Source organism: Mastomys coucha, unplaced genomic scaffold, assembly GCF_008632895.1.
Source record: "Mastomys coucha isolate ucsf_1 unplaced genomic scaffold, UCSF_Mcou_1 pScaffold9, whole genome shotgun sequence".
NCBI lineage: Eukaryota > Metazoa > Chordata > Mammalia > Rodentia > Muridae > Mastomys > Mastomys coucha.
Window position 1 is genome coordinate 41,461,178 of NW_022196915.1, and position 9,322 is coordinate 41,470,499.

The following is a 9,322-nucleotide window of genomic DNA, read 5'->3' on the forward strand; positions in this document are numbered from 1 at the left end:
TTTTTGTTTGTTTTTTGTTTTTTGTTTTTTGTTTTTTGTTGTTGCCACAAATCTTTTCTGAAACGGTAAGAAAAAAAAAGTCTTTCCTATGACCTAAATGTGCTTGTAATCCATGCTTGGACAGAGGCTGGAGGGTGGACATGAAGCAGCTCTCCGTGGGGAGTAGGTAGAGCAAAAGGAGACACTTGGTGTTCGCTATGTATTCTTTTATATGTGCTTGACTGTGTGGCACAGGTTAGCCTCAAACTCATGGCCGTCTTTGCCTCAGCCTCTCATGTGCTGGGATTACAGGCATGTGCCACTATACCTGCCTCACGGCAGTTTTTAGTTTTATAATAGCTGTCATTTAGATAAACACCATAAAATGTAATACTTTACTAAGAAGCCTCATGTGTATCAGACTGGTGCAGCTCTGGCCTGTGGAGGCTAGCAGGCCAGTCTTCACCTTCCTCTGTACTGTAAGAGGCTGTCACAGCTATGGCCTGGCATTGAGGGCCACTAGAAAAGCCCCTTTCTTGTTGCCTACCTATATTAGTAATGGGAGGAAATAAGTCTCAGAGAGGAAGGGGTAGCATTCAAAGTTACACAGTATTGGGTGCCAGAACAGGTCCCCAACCACACCATTTCCTCCCTCCAGCTTCTCCACCCCACCTACCCCTTGCTTCTGGACTGATCAGCTCTGTCCCCACAGGTTGGACAGGGACTTGAACCGGGTCCCCCAGGATCTGTACCATGCTCGATGCCTGTGCCCACACTGCGTCAGCCTACAGACAGGCTCCCACATGGACCCACTGGGCAACTCAGTACCACTTTACCACAACCAGACGGTCTTCTACCGGCGGCCATGCCATGGCGAGGAAGGTTCCCACGGCCGCTACTGCTTAGAGCGCAGGCTCTACAGAGTCTCCTTGGCTTGTGTGTGTGTGCGGCCCCGTGTCATGGCTTAGTCATGTTCTCCACCTTCCCGAGGCTGATCCCGTTGGGAGAGTGGGCCAGGTATACAATCATCTTGCCAAAGTGGGCCAGGTACCTGAGTGTTCAAGCCCTCCAAAGCCCTACCTGAAGCAGCAGGCTCCCGGGACAAGATGGAGGACTTGGGGAGAAACTCTGACTTTTGCACTTTTTGAAAGCACTTTTGGGAAGGAGCAGGTTCAGCTTGTGCCGCTGGAAGATGCCATTGTGGCATTTCCTCTCAGGAACGAACTCCAAAGGCCTGCTGACCCTGGAAGCCATACTCCTGGCTCTTCCTTTCCTCTCAGTCCCTGAGTCCCGCACTAGCACTTTCTCCACCTTTCCCCTTTTGCCTTTTGTTGCATCTGTTTGTGAATGCCAATACTGTGTGCAGCTAGGTATGATTACTTTGAAGCGGATGGTTCTGAAGTGAAAGCTGTTATCGAACATGAAGAGATTTATCCAAATAAATATCTGTATTTTAAAATGGTCATGTTTGTCTTTGGCATCTGTGGTACTTGAGCATCCTATAGTCCCCAGCTGGGTCCTTTCTCCTCTCTAGGTCTTTCTCCACTCTGCAACTCTCCCTACTTTCCTTGGGTGTCCATTACATCCACCCTTCCCCTCCCTTCCCCTGGTCCATCCCTGAACAGAAGGGTGGGGGTCAGACAGCTCAACATGGAGGAGAGACAGAAGGCCATTGAGGCACTGCAGTAGACACACAGCGCCCCCTTGTCTCGCCAACAATCCTCCTTTGTCCTCTGGTTCTGGCTGTTGCAGCTTGGTCCATCAGGGTATTGCCTGGGCTGGGTTCCAGTTCCCACCTCCCTTAAAGGAAAAGAGAGAAAGGCCCAGCCAAATAAGAGGGTTAAGGTTATGGGAGGGGGCATAGACATCTTCAGGCTTTGGTTGCTGGGGACTCCTTGCTCTGCCTGTCTCTCTCCTACCCCGCAACTCCTCTGGTTTCTTTCCCATGTCTTCTTCTCCTTGTTCCTTCTTTCGTTCTTCAGGGTGGGTTAGGCCAGAGGAAGAGGAGGGTTAACCACCTCTCTCTCACCCCTCCCCATGCCTCCTAGGGGCCCTGCAGGCCAGAGCAGAGGCACTCTGGGCAGCTGGGTGAAGCCCATCTGGGCAAGCCTTCCCTGGGTACTGCTTTTCCCCAGAGTCCTACAGCAGGCCCCAGCTTCACTTTCAGGCTCCTGTTTGCTTCTCTAACCAGACTTCTGTTCCCCTTCCTGGGCTGCTGGGAATCTGGTGAGGGAGAGTCTGTGCCCCGTGAGCCTCACAGAGATGTTCAGTGCTTGGGATCGCCGGGAACGGCCCCCAGAGGAAGGAGCAGCTGCAGAGCTCCAGGGCTTCGGAGTGGACAAGACCTTCCTGTCTTCCCTCAAAGGCATCCTGCTGGAAACTGAGCTGGTAACAGCTGCCTCCCCAACCTCGTGCCCCCATCTCTCCCATCCCAGCCCCCTGGCACGGCTCTGGGCTGGCCTCCTGTGCTCGTTCACCATTTCCCAGCCCCCTTCCCAGGTTTTCTGTCTTCCCACTCCCAGGCTTACCTTCTGCAGCTCCTAGCTTTCTGGCCGCTTCTCTATCTGGAGGCAGTTATAGCATGCATCATTCACCGCAAGACGGAAGTTAGATGGAAAGATAGCTTTCTAGGATACTGAGGGAATGAGCCATGGGTGGGGGTGGGAAGAGGACGGACAGGAAGAAGGCCAGTCTGTCTCCCTCCGGCTTCTAGGAAGGCTACTTCTTGACATGTCCAAGTTTAAGTATCCAAGAGGGTAGATCTCCGGCAGCCACACCTTATCGTCAGTTGTGGCCCATTGCCATCTAGTCTCAGGTTTGCCCTGGTTACTGAGCAAGACCACAGCACTCACAACAGGGCATCCTTCTTACCTGCCATCCTCCATGCAGCAAGCTCCTGCCTTCCAAGCCTCTCTCAGCGAGGAATCTGCTCTTGTCATCTGACTTTTAGTCATCAGGAGTAGGAAAAGCTTTGTGGGGCAGAGGTGGTGTGAGTTGCTGTGTACCTTGTGTTCTGTGTCCCCGGGGACTCCCCTGGGGCTGTGTAGATTCCAAACTGATGGAGTTGCTGGGATTCCTGGGATAGCAGGAGTAGGAGGATGGAGAGGCCCTCGATGGTCCCTGACACTAGGGATGAGTCACTTCTTTGCCTTCATTGAGAACTCTTCCTTCTCAGTGAGGCTGGAGTAAAAGTATCAGCTGAGAAGAGGGGCTCCCAACCACAGCCAAACCATGGTCTGGCCTATGCATGTGTCTCCTCAGAAAGCTCCCCGTATTTGGTCCTGCAGGCCCTGACCTTCATCATCTTCATTTGTTTCACGGCCTCCATCTCCGCCTACATGGCCGCAGCGTTGCTAGAGTTCTTCATCACACTGGCTTTCCTCTTCCTCTACGCCACGCAGTACTACCAGCGCTTCGATAGGCTTAACTGGCCTTGTCTGGTGAGGAACACTGTCTCTCCCACCCCATCCTGGTCTCTTCCTTCTCTCTGGTTGCCCAATTTTCCTGTAGCCTTGTGACTCCCCCTCATTTCCACAGCTGAGCTGTGCTTTGACTCGTGCTGTGCCCTGTGCTCAAACATGAACTTTTGACACCCATAAGAGTGGGTGCCCATAAGGGTCATCAAGGAGGATGTACAGACCTTAGGCCTGTTCTTCCATGCATTAAAGGCCTAGCTCAGTCCCACTCCATGTGGCATGTTTACTGGTCTCCCCTCTGCCTCCTGGCTGATCTAGATTTATCTGCTTTCATCCTCTGGGTAGGGTTCTGACCTCACTCCCTTGGAAGTACTTGGCATGTGTCTGGGGGCATCCCTGGGCAGGAATTCAATCTCTGAGGACCAGACAGGGAAAGCTGACTAGTTTGGGAGATCTCCAGGTAATGATACCTTCCAGCATCATCCCCCTGCCTCTGGCTCCCCAGGACTTCCTCCGGTGTCTCAGCGCTATCATCATCTTCCTGGTGGTCTCCTTTGCTGCTGTGACCTCGAGGGAGGGCGCCGCCATTGCTGCTTTTGTGAGTTCGTTCCTACAGTGCTCTCCAGCACCCAACACTTATGGCTGTGCCCCAAACATAGCCTGTGCCTGCTCATACATCATTCCCTCACTTCTGGGCCCCATTTCCCCACTCCCCTAGTCTGACGGCCCCTGCTGCCCCACCTCTATCCTTTTCCACAGGTTTTTGGCATCATCCTGGTCTCTGTCTTTGCCTATGATGCATTCAAGATCTACCGAACTGAATTGATGCCCGGGACCACGGAGGGTGAGTATCTGTGCCATGAGAGAGGAGGTGGCCCTACTTCTTGTCCCAGATAAGGGAGACACACATGGTTTCCCTGCCTGGCTGCCTCTCCACAGGGGACCAGCAGTGATTCCAGGGTTACCTGGCTACCTGAGACACACATGGTTTCCCTGCCTGGCTGCCTCTCCACAGGGGACCAGCAGTGATTCCAGGGTTACCTGGCTCCCACAACCAGACACAAGGAACCACGGAGCCCATCTTTGTCATCTTAGAATTCACTGAACTCCAAGTGCCCACCCTCTACTCCACGTCTTCAGAGATGTGCGCTTGAGAAGTCCCAGGGAATCTGTGGGGAGGGGTAAAGTTCTGGGGGCCGGGGCAGGTGGCTGTGCCTCCAAGTCACTCCCAAATTAAAAAAAAAAATCAAATCCTAGTGGTGGGTCTTCTTCTTCCTTATACAGACTGGAAAGCCAAGGAGTTACTCGTGGAAATGTGCTCCAGAGAGCCAAGATCCCTCTGTGGGGTGAGGGCGGGCGGCTTAGATAGAGGAACTGAAACTTTTGCACCTCAGCCCGACACATCAGAGGAATGTGAGATTACCAAAATGCTACCTGCCAGGCTTTTCGGAAGTGAGCTGTCTAGGCCTTCCAGACCCTGGCAACAGCCTAGCGCACCTGTTAGGCACGCGCTGCAGTCCTTTTCTGGAGTTTGTGTAGAGCTCCCCCTTGTGGTATGGGGAGGGCTGGGCGGCAGACCGTAGTGGAGAGGACCGCCAAAGGTCTTAGGAGAAATTCCTAAAATACCAGCACCTGAAAGGAAAGTCCTTAGGTGTGAGCTGGTCACGTGCCCTCATTCTATGTGAAAGAAACCTGGGGCTTAATTACGGGGAAGTGGCTGCCTCCTTGTAGCAAAGCTGGCTCTAGAACATCTTGACCTTGAAACAGTACTGTCTTGATCCTTTTAGAGTTCCCTTGAAGCTCTGAAAACAAGGGACCCATCCCTTTGCCAGTGGACCCCTACTTCCTAGCTTGCCACATTCTCAGAACACATTTGCTGAGTGTTTCCTGTCTGCAGAGCCTATGCTCAACACCAGAGATTTAGAGGTAACAGTTGAGCCTGAAAGGGCAAATCAACTAGGCCTGGTCCCTGATAGTCTAGTCTAGACACTACCTCCCTGCCTGGCTGGAGGAACCCACCGTGGTTCATCTATGTGGTTCCATTTCAGCTGACTTCTTGCCCCCTCTCTTTAATGCTTTACCCTTCTGAAATGCCTTTCTTCCTTCCAATGGGCCTTTCAGTCGAGGGCTCTGGCCTTGAGCTCTGACTGTCCCCCAGATCTTGAACTTGGGGCATGTGCCATGCTTTCCAGTGATGACTATACTGCTCATAGTAGATTTTTCCTGCCTCCTATTTCCTGCCTTCCGATCTTTGTGTTCTGTTACCCCATCAGGCCTGGCAGTCATTCCAGGGAAGGAGCCTACTGGACTTTGGGTTTCCTGGGACTCTGTTTATGGTTTTCAGGCTTTCTGCATAGTCTGTTCTTGAGTCTAGATGACTGCCCTTGGTCAGGAGAATGGAGATAGGGTGGGCATAGTCACAGAGGAGAGATGGAAAAGGCTGGGCTGGGGAAGTCGGGAGAAGATTGTAGGTTTGAAAGGGTGAAAAAAAAAAAAAAAAAAAAAAAGGTCTGGAGAACCTTGTCCAAATGCCCAGGACAGCAAGGTTTACTTTCTAGACGGGATTCTCTGTTCCATCCCTGGGCAGCTGTGTGTCTAGTCCTCCAAAGGGGAGGAGGAGGAGGAAGAAGAGGAGGGATGGGGGGAGGAGGAGGAGAGAGACAAAGAGAAAGACACAGAGAGACACGTGCACACACACAAAGAGACAGAGACAGAGACACTTAGAGACATACAGAAAGAGAGAGAGACAGAGAGACAGATACACACACATACAGAGGAGAGAAGAGAGAAAGAGAGAGAGAAAGAGAGAAAGAAAGAGAAAGAGAGAAAGTGTGTGTGTGTGAGAGAGAGAGACAGACAGACAGAGAGAGAGAGAGAGAGAGAGAGAGAGAGAGAGAGAGAGTTGGACCTGTGCCCAACTGTGGGTCTGCCTATGTACCTATGTATGTCCATGTGAACGGATGCAAACTGAGGACTGTTCTCACTTGGTCCGTACCCCATAATCATTTGGACTCTGCATCATCTACATCATCTGAGTCCTGGAATGTCCTCATGGTGAGGCCTGACTCACAGAGCTAGGGCAGATGTTGGGATGGGAAGATGTACCCTGTGGGCTCCATCTAAGGAGCTGAGTCGAGTGGGGTCTCATCTGTTTCCTGAGTGTCCCACAGCAGTTTCTTGTGTATCCATCCCCAGCACTGCAGAGACTCTTTGGGTATCAGTGGGAAGATCATCTTGGAGAGAACACATGGCCCGGGGCAACTATAATTTCTGCCAGCTAAGAGGGCGAGCTATGGAGGAGTGACTTCCACTCAGCAGCAAACGCCATCCATCATACCTGGCTTTGTTCCCCCCACTTTTGGAAATGTTCCCTTTCTTTACTTGCATAACGACCAAGTGGAGCTGGGATTGAACTGTGCTGCCTGAGGCAGGACACCTCACTTCCCTCTTGGTCTCCACAGACATGGGGTGCTTCAGATCCTACAGCTCTGACAGTCTCTGCTGTGGCCACCCTCCTCCCGGGGCCACCAAAATTCCCATCCCAGATAGACGATTGGTAGGCAGGACAGAGGGTACAGGCTGAGTCAAGCATTCATGTTTATTGTGGATTAGCCACAGCGAGGTTCTGCTGGAAACCTTACTCCTCATCGTGCATTTTCTGCTGAGAAAGGAAGAAGAGGTGTGAGGCCAACGGGCAAGATAGCCTGGGGAGGAATCTCTAGGGATTTCAGTGGCTCTAGGAAGATGCCCTTGGATAGGGAGGTGTTAACCTCAGAGGTCTTGAAGTCTCATGATGGCAGTACTTGTAGTATAGAACACGGATCTGGGGCTGCTTCGAGTGGGAGAGTGGATTCTCAGGTTATAGGTGTCTGTGGGACCCTCAGGTTGTAATCAAGGCCTATTCTATGTCTAAATGCACATGGGATACACACGTAGCTCTTCAGAGCGTCATGTGTGCAGGGGCATCCTGGTGAGAGCATGACTAGCAGTTCCAGGGGAGGGACCCACCTTGGCACCAATGTCACGGCTCTTGGCCCGCAGCTTGTTGACCTGGGACTCCGCGATGTCCGCCCTCTCCTCTGCCTCATCCAGCTCATGCTGCACCTTGCGGAACTTGGACAGGTTGGTGTTGGCCTGCTCCTCCTATGAACGGATAAAGGGCATGGGAGATTGGGGTGAGAAGAACTCTGGGATGGGCTCTCAGGTTCTCATGGTCCATGTCCCTGAGCCACTCCTCACCCGGTTCCTGAAACAACCCTCCCGGGGGATGTCCCACTTGTCACCCTCCTCAAACGTGCTCACTGTTTAAGATCCTTCATCACTACCCACTGTCTGGAATGAAGCTGTGCTGCCTGGCATGCTCTGTGAGAGTCCAATTTCACTGTGTCTATTCCAGTTATGCCTCAGACAGATGCCTGCCGACTTGGGGTTTTTCTGCACATCTGTGCTCATCCATACCACACCTACATATTTCTGTCCACCCAAGTGTCTACTCTTTTATCCTGTTTTAGTCAGGTTTCTGTACAGGCCCAGCTCCAACTTTTAGCCCTTTGCTGTCCTGCATTTCGATTGGTCTTATGGTATGTGGACAGATACGGAGGCAGATGCAGGGCAGGAACAGCACGATCTTTGAAACTTAGGGTGCTAAATACAGTTCTGATCATACGCACAAAATAAATGTCTGAGCTGAAGGTTAGAGCAGACTCTTGTCTCGGCCCCATGGTGGCGGATGCTCACTGGCTCTCACTAGCAAGTGTGTGGATGGAGAGATAACTCGGGCACTCACCGCCTCCTCAGCCTGGCGCTTGTAGGCCTTCACCTTCAGCTGCAGCTTGTCCACCAGGTCCTGCAGCCGCATTAAGTTCTTCTTGTCTTCCTCTGTCTAAAGGTGGGTGGGAGGGAGGGAGAAATAGTTTTGGGGAGAGGAGCAACTGTGGTCATCAGTCCCTTCTCCCTTACTCTATTCCTCTCCCCGGGCCTTAGAGGCTTCTCCCTCCGGTGCCTCAGGTCAAGGGGTTGCTGTCTCTCTTTGTAGGACAAAGGGATTTTTCAGCCAGAGACCCATGAATTAATGAATGTCCGGGTGCTGGAAGTGAGAGGGGGTTCTCAGAGCCACTGGGAACTTCGATTTATTTATTTATTTATTTGTTTATTTTTTATTTGCATTGGTGTTTCGCCTGCATGTATGTCTGTGTGAGGGTGTCTGGCTTTGGGATTACAGACAGTTGTGAGCTGCCATGTGGGTGCTGGGAATTGAACCCGGGTTCTCTGCAAGAGCTGTGAGTGCTCTTAATCACTAAGCCATTTCTTCAAACTATCCCCCATCCTCCACCCAAAAACCTCTTACTGTGGTCATATGGAAACTCTGCTTGGTGAATAGAGTTTTCCTTGCAGTAACATGGGCACTTTCAGCCAGTGGTTCAAAGTGACCACAGAGGAATAGTAAAGAAAGCTGATATTATCACCATCTAGATTAGTCCAACGTAGCCCAATAATCTAGCACATTCCTCTGAGCCAGAATTTGGCCAGCAGGGTCTGTGGCTCCAATGCCCCTTGGTCATTCCTGTCTCCATGTCATTTAATGTTTTAGGATGCCATTGCCCCTTAGTCCCCAATAGGTCTGCAATCTCTACCATGTGCCTCTTGTATCCCCTTCTTAGTTGGACCAACTCACCCATCTCCTTAGGCTTCTCTTCCCAGACACTGAAAATAACTAATCTTAGCTATATAGATGGTGTTCTCAGACACTCTGAGATGGTGCCCTAAGGCCTAGGTGTCCTGTCAGAGAAACTGCAGCTAGCATCAAAAGGTGCTGGTGTGAAGTAGCGCCTGGCATTAGTGAGCAGTGGCACGGCACAGCAGAGCCCTGTTTGAGCCCACGGGTGGGCTCGTAAAGCCATTGCTCCGTCCTGATCTGCCCTGCCCAA

The 9,322-nt window shown here is 51.7% G+C and overlaps 3 protein-coding genes across 6 annotated transcripts in view; 2 read left to right on the top strand and 1 right to left on the bottom strand.

The window, feature by feature from the left end:
• Il25 (interleukin 25) overlaps positions 1-1,436 on the top strand; it is a 3,457-nt gene extending 2,021 nt beyond the window's left edge. The window contains exon 3 of the mRNA XM_031362004.1: positions 692-1,436. Within this exon, the coding sequence (XP_031217864.1) occupies positions 692-947 (256 nt within the window). The 3' untranslated portion in view covers positions 948-1,436. The remainder of the gene's footprint in view (positions 1-691) is intronic.
• A 452-nt stretch (positions 1,437-1,888) lies between these two features.
• On the top strand, positions 1,889-4,651 carry Cmtm5 (CKLF like MARVEL transmembrane domain containing 5). Of its 4 annotated transcripts, none has more exons than XM_031361553.1 (5): positions 1,889-2,367; positions 3,267-3,419; positions 3,901-3,993; positions 4,155-4,239; positions 4,335-4,651. In XM_031361553.1, the coding sequence occupies exons 1-5, from the start codon at positions 2,242-2,244 to the stop codon at positions 4,346-4,348; spliced, it is 471 nt and encodes a 156-aa protein (XP_031217413.1). In that variant the 5' UTR covers positions 1,889-2,241; the 3' UTR covers positions 4,349-4,651. The 4 variants fall into 4 exon arrangements, with proteins under 4 accessions (XP_031217413.1, XP_031217412.1, XP_031217411.1 ...); XM_031361552.1 differs by having other exon boundaries at positions 4,411-4,651; XM_031361551.1 differs by lacking the exon at positions 4,335-4,651 and having other exon boundaries at positions 3,901-4,231.
• A 2,341-nt stretch (positions 4,652-6,992) lies between these two features.
• Positions 6,993-9,322, bottom strand: part of LOC116084148 (myosin-6-like) — a 24,577-nt gene continuing 22,247 nt past the window's right edge. Inside the window, 3 exon segments of the mRNA XM_031361003.1 lie at positions 6,993-7,053; positions 7,404-7,538; positions 8,182-8,277. Coding sequence (XP_031216863.1) covers positions 7,033-7,053; positions 7,404-7,538; positions 8,182-8,277 — 252 coding nt within the window. The 3' untranslated portion in view covers positions 6,993-7,032.

Coding starts and splice junctions, on each gene's coding strand:
- Cmtm5 (XM_031361551.1), top strand. CDS start 2,242: ATGTTCAGTGCTTGGGATCGCCGGGAACGGCCCCCAGAGGAAGGAGCA. Junction 2,368..3,266: donor TCCTGCTGGAAACTGAGCTG/GTAACAGCTGCC, acceptor TTGGTCCTGCAG/GCCCTGACCTTCATCATCTT. Junction 3,420..3,900: donor GGCTTAACTGGCCTTGTCTG/GTGAGGAACACT, acceptor CTGGCTCCCCAG/GACTTCCTCCGGTGTCTCAG.